The following is a 16,284-nucleotide window of genomic DNA, read 5'->3' as shown; positions in this document are numbered from 1 at the left end:
AAGCTGCTAAGATATTTTTTATGGTTACTTTCTCTTTTGCCTAAAGTATTAAAACTCCTGAAGAATTTATGACTTCCAAAGATTGCTAAAATCCTCTCTTTTATCCCTTCATCCCTTATGAAAATATAAGCCGAGACTTTTTATATCACTGAAGAAAGCACCAAGCGTGGCCTTAGACCGGATCATATGACTAATCCTCCACCAAAGTGGCCAGCAGAACTATAGCCAATTGGATCCCACTGAAGACGTCTGGCCTCTGCAAATCATTTAGAGGATGCCAAGACTGCAAGGTCACGCCTCTGTGACCTGGCCCCTAAAAATCGAGGAATGTGTTTTGAAAAACACACTCATTAGTAAGACAGCGTTAAAAATCCCCATTACAAAGGTATTGCAAGGCCACCGAGCAACAGTAATCCTAACTTTCTTGAAAATCAGGAGTGTATCTCGGTAAGGCACAAACTCTACTAATTCATTAACTTGTTTCAGTGGCAAGTACTTCAAAACAATGACTAGGTTTCAACCAATCCCAATAGCAGCAAGATAGCACAACCGAACCTAGTGTGTCTGTGTATGTGGGTCTGGTATTGCCAAGACATTGACAGAGGGTCAAAGGATACGCCATAGCTTTCACCTACCAACATCTTGTACAATACTCTGGGTCCACGCACAAGTGTGGTAGTATATGGGATCAAAAGGAGTATTTTAACAAGTAATGGTAATCAGTCTGGTATATTTCAGGAATACAATAAATTCTGAAAAAGAAACTAATGATAGTCGGTATACACTCCTGGAAAAAAATCGAGCCATAATTGTTAAGATTCTTGTAATATTTTAACTTATAATGGCTCCTGTTCTGAGAACAAATAGTCTACTCATCATAAACTAAATAACGACAAATATCATTACATGGACTAATCTTAAGTCTTGTATAAATGCATCCCCTAAGAACACTATTCTATGATTTTCTGGCATGAAAACCACTTTTTACGTTTCATGACCATGTAAATCAGAACGTTGGTGTTCTTATTTCTTATATATATGATCTAAAGCAGGGAAGTTGCAGATGTTTATAAATTATAAATCACTATTTAGAAAAAAACTGAAGGATTTCAGGTTACATAAGAGATCTCCATAAACCTCGACAATAATGAATGAATCAGTTTTCTATATTTTGATTATAGGAAATTTATTTAAATTATATTTATTATTGGTTCTGATTTTATTACCTAACGATAAGTTTTATGGAGATATCATCTGTGAAGCATTTGTTCCTTCGTTACCTCTAGATAATGAGGGTCCTCTTATCTTCATATCCTATATCAATTCGTTTATGCCCTTTGGGTAAACTGAATCCAGAAATTCGGAGTTAATTATGTGCAGTTCTTAGAATCCATAACTTTTACTTGAAATATAAAATTTTTTAATCCATCTTTTTATCATATCCTTCAATTAAGATTCTTCTGCTACTCATTATTTCAAGGCCGTTTCCATTCATCTTGTGCATAATTACAGAGAATGAAATATTTTACTATTGTATTAAGCTTATTTTTTTACCATTGAATTCCCACTACTCCGTGCTCATTACTTGGAGAGAAATATTTAAAGTAAAAAGAATAATTGAAGGAGAGAGATATCCGATTAATTTCAAACAAGATAAAAATTAACACAACTAGAGAGAGAATAATGATATGAACATTACATAAAAATTAAAAAAATAAACGAAAACTTCGAGAGAAATATAAAATTATGGCATAAAGAGGACACATTGAATGGTCTCTATATTCTCTAGAAATGTAATACAAATCAGGTGTCAAAAATGGCATGCAACGGTTTATCATGTAGTAAAGGGTTCTTTGAAAACGAAGTCGAGACATATCTAAAGATTTGTTAACATTAACGTGTTGTGGAATCATTTACTAGTGAAGTTTTTAAGAGAGTTAAGGGGTAGAGTTTTCTGCAATGCGCAACCTTGTCCCAAAGTTAATGATGGTAACTAATCCCGTTAATTATATCTCCTACATATACTAATTTTAAGTTTTAATAATACATGACGGAATCTCAACCTTTCACAATATGTATGTATGTATGTATGTATGTATATATATATATATATATATATTATGTGTGTGTGTGTAAAACTCATATGGAAACAATACTCGAATGCAATTAAACCGCAGAGAAAACGAAAATATAGCGTTAATCCTGACGAGTTTCGTCTTACTTCAATAGGACTCGAAGAAGTAAGACTAAACTAGTCTGAATTCAATCTACGTTACATATATATATAACATATATATATATATATATATAATATATATATATACATATATATATATATATATATACATACATATATATATATATATATATAATATATATATACATATATATATATGTATATATATATATATATGTATATATATATATATGTTATATATATATATATATGTTATATATATATATATATATATACAGTATATATAAATCAAATACATTAATATGTACAAAAATCCGTGGATATGCCCACATTTTTCTTCATCATCCCGAAATTACTAAAAACGAAAAAAGTAGTTAAAAAAAACTATATGAAAACTAGTAATCTTCTGAAGTTTCAGAGCCTTTATACTAAATTCTAAAAGCACTTCATACATACATAACTAAAAATGATGGCATCACTGTTTACTAAATTTCTAGGGTAATTGAATTTAAGAAATTTTGCAACCTGTTGAGTAGAAAGTAAACGGCGAAGTATTAGAAAACTCCAACCATAATAAATGGTGTTCATACCAACTAAACTAGCATTTCACACATTATATATTTCACCAAATGACAGTTAAATATGCGTATGTACCATATATATATATATATATATATACATACATACATAAACATACATACACATATAAATACATATATACATAGACTTTTTATCATCTTTTGAACATTAAGACACATTACTTACAGGGATAGGCCCAGATAAACCAACACAATATAATTGATACATATACAGTATACTCAGACTAATTGATTTATGATTGAATATATATAAATACGCCTATTTACACTCATACACACATATATACTGTATACATACATATATATATATATATATATATATGCAAACTGGCACTTGATACATTACACAGATACACTTATTATGCAGCACCTACAAGGCAATAAAAGAATCAAAACCAAGATTGCATTCATTCATGTAACATCAACATTCCCACAAAACACGAGGGATCTTCCCCTATCTAAAAACATCCATACAGACAACTACATACATAGGAGGGAAAGAAACCGTATGCCCTTTCATACATGCCATACTCACATGTTGTCAATCCTGGAATATATAACCCACAACAGAAAACCCGAGAAACCAGATATGTTCAATTTTCACTTTTTACAAAAACCACCGGTGTGTGTGTGCGTGTGTGGGTTTTTCTTAAAGCACTGGGAGACAGAGGAGAAGAAAGTCACTGCTATCCAAGATATATCCCTCTTTGCCAAAACACCTCACATGAAACTCCACGCTCCCACACACACACACACTCACGATCACACACCTCCGTGGACACAGGCGCCATGAATCTGTTCTTTACCCTCGAAGTGTTCAAAATCTCCCTCATTCTCACATCCCCTCCCTCCCCAACAGCCTCACACAAACATCCCCCTTTTTCTTTGGCTCTCAAACTTTCTACTCAGGGCCCCCTTCCCCTCTCCACCATCCACATTTCTTAGGACTAGCAGTGTTTTTATCTCATTTAGACAAATGTCACAGACACTGAAAAAAAAACAAGAATTTCAAAGATTTTTCCTCTATTCCGAGGGTCAAGTATAGAAGAATGAGCTGTGTTACCTCAATGGATTATCATTTTCATCCAACTGACAGCACAAATGCATACCAATGTCTAATATATATACAGTATATATATATATATATATATATATGATGTGTGTGTTTGTGTGTATACCCATATACACACAACAACGCAAGAGCTCACTTAAATGATAATCACAATCACGCATTATATATAAACAAAATATAAGTAATAAATATATATATATATATATATATATATATAATGTAAGTGTGTGTGTGAGTGTGTGTGTGTATTACATATAAGAGATTATTAAACTTCAGATCCCTCACCTGAATTGTCTACTCCAACAATCAATTAATACTTAAGCGTGAGGTATGATAACAAGCACATACTGCACATCACCTGCAAATATTGATAAATACCCGCATGTTACCAAAGTGGTAAAACTTGATAGTGGCTCATCAATACCCAGACCTTTTCATTGATAATGTCTCTTGAAATGCATAAATGTTCATTTAAAATTCCCCTTCGCAAATTTACTCTTGAAAAACACAATCGGTCAGTTTCTCTTTCAATTGCACAAAAAATTGCAATAAAGTGTTTCTTGTAAGATTTTTGGTGATCAATTAGAGGGAACGTTATAATTTTTAGTTCTGCCAGAAATTTGAATACTGTTCTGTTCAATATTCAGCTTAATTTGTTGGAGAAAAACTTGGTCTATTAAAATCCTTTTCATTGATCTGGATATTAATCTATGGCACCGCCAATCAGTTAGTTCTTTAAGCATGTTGAATAAGATTTTTCATAATTCGACCATCCTTTACATTTAGATCTCAGACTGTACCATCGACTAGGTAGTGCAAGGCGTAAAGCTAATTTCTAGCCTTTTCCATCATATGACTCAATAGCCTAATACATAGTAGTCTTATAAGTTTTATCCCAGCTGTAGCCAGATTGTGGAATGCTCTTCCTAATCTCGTAGTTAAATTGGTTAAACTTCAGGAGTCTAAACTTGTTGCAAATACTTTTCTGTTAAACCTTAATACTGACCTTAATGTATTTTATATCTATTTTCATTTCTAAATAACAGTTTATTCGTTACTTCTCTATTTCCTTTCCACACTGGGATTCTTTCCCGGTTATTCCCCTTGGGCTTGTAGCCATGCTTTACCAATTTAGGTTGTAGCTTGGCTAGTAGCAACAATAACAACACCCTTCACGATCCACCCTTATTAAGTATACATGGGGTAAAATGAAATCTTATCATTAAATTTCAGTAGTTTATCCATTATTTCCTTTATCAAGATTTAAACAATTTTTTTTTATTGAATACAATTCGGTTTTCATCAAATTCAAAACCGCTCTAGTCCTGTAATTAAAATGGCACTTCTATAAAACCAAATAATTTATATTTCTTCAAAGCACCTGCTGAAGCCACAACTTCTGCACACATCCACCATACACCGATAATTCACTCCCCAAGTATGTTTACTTCACTTACTGTACGCACGCCAATATCAACCAGGCTTTAAACCAGTTTACCCGATGTTTACCCCTGTACTAAGAGAGAGAGTCCCCCCCCCTCCCTCTCTCTCTCTCTCTCTCTCTCTCTCTCTCTCTCTCTCTCTCTCTCGTGATGGCAGCTAGATCATCGACCCCTATTAATGGGACTTCCTAATTCCCAATATAGATCAGACCCATTTCCCCATAAAGAGCTCCCCCAACATCATCATAAGAAACCTCTTAAAATCCCTAATTACCTATAGAAATCATTTCTCCAATAACCAATAAAGAGTACTACAAAGAAGGCCATCGTTAACCCATGTCAAAACTAAACTACTCGTACGAGCTTTAGCTTTTACCATTAATCGACAAATGTTCACCTGAAACTTGTTCAAAATAAATCAACCCTAATTTAAATTAATGCTTTACTGTTCCCTTAAGGACGCCGCCGCAGTGACGTCACGACACAATTTATGGAGTGGAGGTTGCCACTTTAGAATTATTAGTTTTTTCTTTCTCGATTAGCTGGTGAGGGAATAAGTTATGTATTAGTTATTTAACTATATATATAGATATATATATATATATATATATATACACACACACACAAATAATTAAGAACATTATACGAACATATATTTGTATACATACATATTAAAACAATACATTTATTCATGTATGTATGTGTTAATATATTCATATATAATCAATTTATACACATTAAATATATCTGCATATATACATTATATATATATTATATATATATATACACATATCTTTAGCGCGGCGACTACAAACTGAAATATCTTATGGCTTTTAACCAAATGAATGTGTGCAAGTTTTCCCGTATTTTCACATCATATAAGAACGCTCGAGTTCACAAAACCCTTCCAAAAGTACACTTGGAGATCCCATGCACCGTAAAGCACTTTGATTTCCAACCTCCCTTACCCAAATATGCAAATGAACCCAACAAATTCCCTTCGAGGACCGAAATAAACGAACTAGTGAAAGCTGTAAAAAAATAAACGGGGTCAAGTAAATGACATTTTTTTTTTAAGCGAATTCAAACCCAATCGCAATGCTACACTATTAATTAAAACGAAACCATGTACCCCGTACAACCCCTTGGGACACTGTGGGGCCGTTTTTACACGAAAATAGTTTTGAGGTGTAAACACATCCCTCTCATATTCAAACACGTTGGCACTCTTCCCTTTCACGCTACTCCAGTATAGGTATGGTTTCATTACAAACACACGCTCAAGCGTACACACACAATATATATATATATATATATATAATATATATATAATATACAGTATATATATATATATATATATTTATATATATATATATATACACACATATATATATATATATACAGTATATATATATTATATATATATATATATATACACACATATATATATACAGTATATATATATATATATATATATTCATATATATATAGTGTGCGCGTCTGTATGCATGTTTATTCATATGTATACATAGGTGTATACATACACAAAAAAATGTAATGCGCAGATTGAAGTGAAACGCTTTTACTATCATATTCTTAAATCATACATTTACTCACTATATTAATGGAGATTTTCCATTTTCTTAAATACGAGTAGGATACTTTACTTGGGAACAAGGGACGTTTAGAACCACTGACTAACTCTTAATAATCACAACATTTGAATAGATACTCAACTCAAGGTTGTATAAGCTATTGCATACTTTTGTGTTTTCCTGCACAGGTGGAACTAAATAATTGTTTATTAAAGTTATTGAAGGCAGGTAAGTGGTTCGATTCGAGCCTTTTTAGCCGTATAATTATAGGACAACCTTATCAGATCTCGAGGAAATATAGCAGACAATGCCTAGCTTAACTGTATTAGGAACAAACCGATGATAAAAAAAAAAAAAAAAAAAAAAAAGAGAAGAAATATTCGCAATGATAAAAAGGGGAAGAAATATATCTCCAAAAAGTAGACAAATCAATATATCTAACAACTTGCAAGAAACACCACAAAATTAAAATAAGAAATTTTTTCTAACATCATAATACTTATATAGATTCATGATGCAGAAAAAATATACTTTATTGTACTTGAAGATTGTTTTTAATAAATCTTTAAACTTATCCTCCTCTATCTTTGGTAAATGTTCCGTTGAAATATGTATTGATACAAAATACAAGATGACTAATTCGTACTTTCCTTAAAGGAAATTGAATTGAAGTGGCCGGAGAAAGAAAACTATTTTCGGAGGCATTTCCTCTGTCAACTTGACAAAAAGTACTCGAAAAAAAGAGTCTAACAACGCGAACAGTGTTACTATTTTACTCAAAGAAGCAGTAGTCGGAGCTGCACGTGGAAATTACGTTTGTGTATATATATATAATATATATATATATATATATATACATATATATATATATATATGTATGTGCATATATACAGTATATTCACACACACAAAACACACACACACACACACACACATATATATATATATATATATATAAACCCGGTTTACTAAGACCAGTTACCACTCCTAAGGAAAAGCAAGATAGTAGTACTGAACCGTGGATGAAACCCTTCGAGTCCAGAATATTACTTCTTGCATTCACTAAAGTGCTTCATAAACCTTACGGAACATTCCTTTTCCATACCCTTTTACCAATAAATTCATTGAATAGAGCTAACCTGTCCAAGGACTATAGATATTCGACTTTACTTCGCTATCAACGTTCACTTACTTCAATGCTGAGACATCTTAGCCTCTTCATTTTCTCAATAATAATCCAGAGACAAGCATTGGTGCATAGTCTTAACAGTAAAAATCTTATTCCCAATCTGGAACGAAGTAGCGATGAATGATACCTAACTAACGTATAGCCGATTACGATCAAGATAAAAGGTCAACGACATTCAAAATTCATCGTTTGTCCTTTTCTAAAACGTGGAGGTACTCTATCAGAGAACGGATTGATGGCACCAAAGACCCTTGCAATCAAGTTCCCATAATAAAAATACTTTTCAAAAGCAAACCGCTTAATTAGAAAACATGTAAAACGTCCAAGATCGAAGCAATGTTTTTTTTTTTCAGCTACTTTGTGTAATAAATAGATGGAAAATCCACCAATGACCGGAGGGTTAACAGATTCCCCTTCCTGATCGAAGCTACGGTAGACAAAACTTCAATATTTTTCCCTACTGTGCTTCCTACGATGAAATGGGTGAAGGAAATTCGATTATCAACAAGCCGAAGTTCATATCAGCCGACTAAAACTTAGACAGAGAGAGAGAGAGAGAGAGAGAGAGAGAGAGAGAGAGAGAGAGTGTTTGTGTGTAGTTGAAGTATCTATTTTAACTTATAACTATCTTCTAAGAGATGGAAGTTGGTTACTACCTCATCTGTTATTTAAAAGATTTTTGAAAACTCAGAACGTGACACCAAATGTCACATACGTAAAAACTTGCAGATATCCGTTGATATTTTGGAGATGAAAAGAGTTTCGAGTTCAAATTACAAATATGCATTTCGAGGCGTATACGAAAATGATGTCTCCTACAAAATGTCTAATCACCCAATCACCCTTCAAGTGTAATCAGCCAATAAACCTGATATACTTAACCCAGGTGATAAATATAAAATCAATATTGTCCTTGTTATTGCATAATGGTCTCGTTTTTTTATGCTCCTATTCCATATTTTACTGTACAAGGCTGACACATTGGGCCTTAAGATAAGTAAACTTCCACAGGGCAAAAACAGTGGCAAGTTAAGGTAACTACATCTGCTACCTTCGTGGAAATTGCTTTTGTTTAGCTTCGCTCAGGAAGTATTAGATTTCAAAACAAAAGACACACTATAAAAAAAAGACCTTGATTTCAACATATAAAATAATGCTCTCTCTCTCTCTCTCTCTCTCTCTCTCCTCTCTCTCTCTCTCTCTCTCTCAGGATAAAATCGTCCTGTAATGGGGCCAGGGCTTTGTGACGTGCCACCCTGGTTAGCTTCCTCTTCCCACCAACATTCTTAGATCGAAATAACCACAAGAAATATAGAGCAATTATGGTACTTTTCAAGCTTACAAATAAACACCAGAGGACAGACGAGTTCTTGTATCTCAAACATTATTGCTAACAATAAATATTCACAAACACACTGGAATGTACATCCATTAAAGGGACGCAAATGCCTACTTCCAACTTCACAATGATTACTTTCACATCCAAGGTTGCCATCTCGTGCGACAAAAAAAAAAAAAAAAAAAAAAAAAAAACTAGGTCAAGGCAGCACAGTTTGAGATATTTTTGCAATGCTAACTTCTGCAACGGGAGACTTTTCCTGTGTCCTAGGAAAATGCTTTCCCCAACACATCCCCTCCACAAACCATTAAACCCACCACTAATTTTTTTTTAAACCGGACCCGCCCACTCCCCCAATCCCAAGGAAGCGATCCGACAACAGGGCCAAAAACATTTGTCACTGAACAAGTGCTTAGATTAATGATAGCTCTTACCTCGGATATTCCGAGAGGTTTACTCGTTGATTATTTCAAGGTGATACTTACGAGCTTGTCGCTCCTTGTAAGCTTCATCTTGCACAGTGTGACGTTGGCAGTTCAAGGGTACACTGTTTTTAGGGACATGCTATTTTATACAGCCTCTGCCACAAGGCAGAATCTAGGGATTATCGATATTTATAACGAGCTCGGTAAATAAATGGAAAATTACAGTTACATTAATGCAAAACAAATTCAGGGGTAAAGGAAGAAAATGTTAGGAGAATCAAAATATAATGAATACAGGAAATTGAAGCAAAAAATACGGAAAACAGTTGGTGATTGAAAATGGGACGAAAATATTTGGAACTGAAGTTAAATATTATGAAAACACTTAAAATGAAAAGCAGAATGAAAAAATGAAACTAAAACAAAATATAACGAAAACATTTGAAAGCTAAGCAAAACAACGTTAATACTCGAAATTAAAACAAAATTCGGAAACGCTTGAAACTGAAGCAAAATATAATGAAAACCCTTGACACTGAGGCTAAATGTAACAAATATAATAAAGCTAACAACTGAAAATGACTTCAGAATTGTTGAGGAAATACAGCCGACGTCCTTTGGGAATAATAGGGAGGATTTCTTCCGGATATCTTGACACGATAATCAATAGCACGATAAACATGGGAACATAATGGATAACTTGACATACTATTTTTCATGGCAATCTAGTGTCATTTTTTTCTCTATAGACATGTGTGGCGAAGATTCGTTACTTGTACAATATAATGATCATAGTTAAGAGAAAACTGTCCAAATAAATTAGTTTGTAACACAAGCTCTGAATACACATTCAATCGTCATATCAGAATTTCTAAACAAAATCCAAGTACCTTAAACACTTCATTAATGATACAAATTGTTTGACAGAAAATTATATTAAACATGCGGAATGCACATACCACCAACATACCATGATTACACTAATTTAACACCTGCTATCTTAATCAAATACTATACTTCTCGTAAACTACACTGATTTAAACAATAAAAAATATGCCAGTAACAAAGTCAAAATGAATCCTTCAAGGAGTCAAAATATGCGTACAACTTAAAAGCAGCCCAAAAGGAATCACTAATAAAATCTTTGATTAAATACTATAACTGATAGATCGCAAAACAAAACTTAGAACCAAATCAATTGGTAAAAAATGTACGTCATAATCCAAATTACAAATTAAGACCTGAAAACCAGTAAACATGTGACAACCGAACACAACAAATGATTCTCAAATTATCACAACGCCAAATAAAAGTTTTTCCATAATCAATAAGTTGTCATAATTTTTCTGATCTAAATATTAAACATTACAGAATATTTAAAAAAGAAATACTGAAACATGGGTATATTTGACCGTGGGTTTAACCCAATAAGACGTTCTTTGTTTTAAATAGAAAGTCAAATTACAGGCTGGTCTTCTACGCGCGGAGAAGAGTATATACGGAAGTTGATATAGGCCTACACACAGTTCTTAACCGCCACCCCCCCCCCAATAAAAAAAGATATATAATAAACATCGGTATTAGTTCTTTATAAATTCTGCAAGGAAGAGGCCTATACTCAATACTGTACGTAAACTGATCACGTAACGTGGAGAAGAAATGAAAGAAAAATATGTAAAAACGATTAGCTTAGATATGACGAGATAAAACCGAACACAAAGCACAAAAGCTTTTTTTTTTCCGAAATCGATACCATCCCGAAATGGAATTGGAAGCAAACTCAATCTTCAGCTTTGGAAAAGGCAACGGCTAAAAACCGGAGAGAGAGAGAGAGAGAGAGAGAGAGAGAGAGAGAGAGAGAGAGAGAAACTATGTATGGGAGGCGGAAGTGTGAACTGGGCTACATGACATGAACGTGCCAGTGGGGCGGTGGTTTGGCACTGTGCCTAGCCGGGAAAGAGCTGAGACAGAGAAAAAGAAAAGAGGAAAGGGGGAGGGGGGTAAAGGGGGTGGGGGTAAGAAGAAAATCGTGCTGTGTGTGAGGTGAATGTGTGTATGTGTGTGTGAGCGCGTGCGTACGTCTGAATGTGTGTATGTATGTGGGGTATGGACAAGTGCACAATGACCCCCAAACCTCGGACGGGACAGATTTTGCTTAAGACATCCTCTCGATTCTAATTTAATTCATTGGGTGGTAGCAAGGGCACAGAGAACACAGATAAAGAAGTTATTAATTACGAGAGAGAGAGAGAGAGAGAGAGAGAGAGAGAGAGAGAGAGTAAAGCCTGTTTAACATGAGTGCCTTGTCTAGATTTTTGCAGTGTGACCATTTACAAATAACTGCATAAGCGCATGAGTGATAAATGCGTACTAAGTAAATACAGCACCCACACACAATTCTGAACTTGGTGAGGACACAAGACTGTGCCTGCTCCTAATAAGGAAAAAAGAAGGGTTGCCAAAATTGATCACTTCTTGCACCTACAATATGATGGCAGATTTATAATCGCGAACCAAAATCTCATTGTCAACAAAGTGATAATAAATGAACCATCTCTTTTTTTTTTATTAAGGAAAAAAACTCAAGTGCACATCATTTTCTGTTTACACACACGAGAGAGAGAGAGAGAGAGAGAGAGAGAGAGAGAGATCGCGAACCAAAATCTCATTGTCAACAAAGTGATAATAAATGAACGAACTTTTTTTTTATTAAGGAAAAAGCTCAAGTGTACATCATTTTCTGTTTACACACACACGAGAGAGAGAGAGAGAGAGAGAGAGAGAGAGAGAGAGAGAATTTTGACATTTACAAAGCACAAAATTCTTTTCTTTAATTACAAAAGGACATAATGAGATATTTACCAATGGAAAAATGACTAAATGAATCTCGTTCCCTAAGATAGAAAACTTGATATGACTTCAATCCTGCGACCATTATGAATTCTTTTCTTTTCAGATATGAAAAAATGAAGACCAACTTTAGTGCTCTGTTAATAGGAAGAGTAAAATGAGCGAAATGTAATTTCTATATTACAAATGATAACGATTATAACAGAATTATAACAATAATAAGTGGTTGTCTAGCCAAAAAGATACACATACACTTCAGAGGGCCTCAATCAAAATTGGAATAAAGACTGCAGACATTACGAAAACTATAATCACAAATGGGGAATTAATAGAATTTTGTACAAAATTCTATTAATAATGACAATAATCTGCCCTATTTACAACTAATACAAAAATACAGCAAAGAGTTTTCGAGTATATGTACAATATATACATATAAATGGATGTTCAGAGAGATTAAGAGTAGGATAGTGTGAGCATACTATTATCAAAACCAATGGGGTATTCATAAAATAAATCATTCAATTATATAAATAAGCTACACTAACACAATTATCAGACTCAAAACATTAAAGCAAATTAATACGTTAATAGTAATGTATTTTTCCATTTGTCTTGAAAATTAAAGAAAGTTATCTTTCTAAAAAAGAAAAGAAAAAATGTAGTGAGAGAATAGCTCCAGAAATTCCGATACGAAGACGAGGCTAAAATTGTATATATTCTTGATACTATCAGATGTCTCACGTCACTAAAGTTTCATCCTTATTACAAGGGGGGGAGAGAGAGAGAGAGAGAGAGAGAGAGAGAGACTAGCAGCATAGTCCTTCAAAAACGAGAGAGAGAGAGAGAGAGAGAGAGAGAGAGAGAGAGAGAGAGAGACTAGCAGCATAATCCTTAAAAAACGAGAGAGAGAGAGAGACTAGCAGCATAATCCTTAAAAAACGAGAGAGAGAGAGAGAGAGAGAGAGAGAGAGAGAGACTAGCAGCATAGTCCTTCAAAATCGCGTGCAATCGGTGCCAATAAAATGGTCCACACAAGACAGTATCTAAATCACACTGTCCTCTGGATGCCAGAAACTAGATAAATTATGGCCCTGGCCATTTCGGTGAAATTATGCGGAATGTGAACCCGAAAAAGAGAAGAGAAAAAAAAATGGAAACAGTGAAACGCGTAATCCACGGTGAAACTAACATAAACAATCATTAATTAATCTTTGAAAACTAAGTTCTTAGAATTGGTTCCCTAATTACCGGTTTTATAAATTCTGGGTTACTAAGGAGATAAAACTTGAAACCCGAAACTAAAAGAAATACTTTTAGAAGAAACTACGACTGCTTAGAATTTGGTGCACACACATTTTATATATATATATATATATATATATACACACACACACACAATATATATATATAAATATATATATATATATACACACACACACACACATATATATATATATATATATATTTATTGTGGCTTAAATGTTGGAAAACATTAAAAATATTATGTTATGGAAGTTGAGCTTAAGCCGCATTACATTAAACATATAGTGCCATTAGGTTATTAATCGCATACGTACCATATAGAAAAAAAGAAGAAAGAATATCTTTTTTTACCTATAATTAAATGTGTAAAAATAAAAAGAATGGAGAAGAAAAAGATAAATAAAAACATACGTAAACGATTCGCGTACTTGCATCATTCATGAATTTGTGCTAGAAAGCACAGCACTGTGGCCTGGGAGGCCACTCAAGCCCCAAGACCAACTGCGGGAAAAGCCTGTAGTTACATTATAAAGCACAAGTTGGAAAAGATTAAACAGCAAAGAGGTGGAGAGGAAACATAAATGGAGGAAAAGTAAAAGCATATGAAGCAAGTGCACCTTAAGGGCAGAAAGAACGCTGCAAAGACCATTAGGTAATGCCGCCTACTCCCCTCCCCCGGAGGAAGCCCAAAAGTTCCAATATGGTGGGAAAGTTGAGGGGCTGGAAAGCAAGATGGAAAGAAAGGAAAAGGGAAGGGAAGTATAGAATTAACACCCCCCCCACGAGGTTAGTTTTCTTACTACCGTTTTTATATTAGGAAAATTAAATATTTATAGATCTATTGTTCTTATATTCTTATGTTGATAACAAATTTGTTTATGTCTCGCTTTATTTCAGATAACAGATTTCTACGCAACTTTTTCATTGGTATATTTCACATCACCTAAACTATACCTTTTCTTACGTTAGTGATCCAATGTTTATCATATTTGAATAAGTTTTATTTATCGTATAATAACGAAACGTTTGCTCTCACATATTCCCCAAATAACAAAAACAAGAGGCCTTTCACGTTTAATATTTAAGGAGACTTTTCCTCTGCTAACTCATCTGAGATACACCTAAGTGTGATGGCAAAGGAGAACTGTTAATTATGTATGCATCCTAAATTGTTCACTTAACTTCCCGACCAAAAATATTTTCAAGGAGCCGACCTCATAGCCAAATACCCGTATAAAAAGAAATTACTGCTTTTTTTTTTCCTTTCCGTAATTTGAATTTAAACAGCTGAGCTGCTTCAAACTACAACCGAGTTTAAACTAGGCCTTATTTTTATCGCTCGTGTTAAAAAAAAAAAAAATTGCTAGAATAAAATTCAAGAAATTCATACCAAATTCTTCCCGAATGTCCTCATGAGTAACTACTGTTTTACTGAACACAGAAATTGTATGAAAATTTGTTTGAGGGTAAGTAAATATTTCCTAATAACAACATCATTCTTTAGTAATCTGACACAGAAAGATATAAACAAGTATCAAATCAAAGGGCCATCATATAAAGATAGAAACAAACCCGACCAGGACAATCACGTGTCTCATTTTGTTCCTGGAAAGCATCACCACCACCACTCAGACAGATAGGTAATTAGATAGTGTCTACATCAATACCAATAGGATTTTGTATGTTCTCGCCATTCCCATTAATCAAGATACCTATAATATCCCCCAATGTGTTTGTGGTAATCCAGATTGCAACTCCGATAGGTATTAAAAAAAAAAAAAAGGATACCTTTAGTTACCAGTCCTCAATTAATACAAATTCACCCAAGTGTCTTTATGCGCAATCCTTCCGTTGAAGCTTCGAAATATTCATTTGGAAAAATCAATACGCGATGAGAATCGGCTTCTGTACGACGTGAACCTGCAATACTGATGCGCTAAATCGAAGGAATAACTGGGTCATGTGCACCAGCTTCTGAACTGAAAGTGATGAATCTTGATAAAATCTTCATCTAACATTTCTGTAATCGTCACAAACATGCCACGGTGTCCAGCATCACAGATTCAAACATACTGAGAGAGAGAGAGAGAGAGAGAGGAGAGAGAGAGAGAGAGAGAGAAGCAATCTGGTATGTTCCAGAATATTTGTAAAATGGTTTTGGCTTGAAGGTTCAGAATTTTTTTTTTTTTTTTCCGGTGGAACTGGGATACTGAATCAACCCATTTTGAGAAGTTACGAAACGCGTCTACTATTACCAATAAATTTATCGAGAGAGAGAGAGAGAGAGAGAGAGAGAGAGAGAGAGAGAATA

General features: G+C 33.9%; 1 protein-coding gene across 13 annotated transcripts in view; it reads right to left on the bottom strand.

Moving 5' to 3' along the window:
• LOC137617207 (ubiquitin carboxyl-terminal hydrolase 47-like) overlaps window positions 1-16,284 on the bottom strand; it is a 143,792-nt gene that overhangs the window by 77,907 nt on the left and 49,601 nt on the right. For 2 of the 13 annotated variants that reach the window (XM_068347122.1, XM_068347124.1), the window contains exon 1: window positions 3,332-3,539. The exons of the other annotated variants lie outside the window; for them this stretch is intronic. In XM_068347122.1, coding sequence (XP_068203223.1) covers window positions 3,332-3,333 — 2 coding nt within the window. In that variant the 5' untranslated portion in view covers window positions 3,334-3,539. Of the gene's footprint in view, window positions 1-3,331; window positions 3,540-16,284 lie in introns of those variants that run through there. 13 annotated transcript variants of the gene reach the window in all.

This window comes from Palaemon carinicauda, chromosome 23 (genome assembly GCF_036898095.1).
Source record: "Palaemon carinicauda isolate YSFRI2023 chromosome 23, ASM3689809v2, whole genome shotgun sequence".
Classification (NCBI taxonomy): Eukaryota; Metazoa; Arthropoda; class Malacostraca; order Decapoda; family Palaemonidae; genus Palaemon; species Palaemon carinicauda.
The sequence above is the reverse complement of the archived record's forward strand: the minus strand, read 5'-3'. Positions and strand labels throughout refer to the sequence as shown.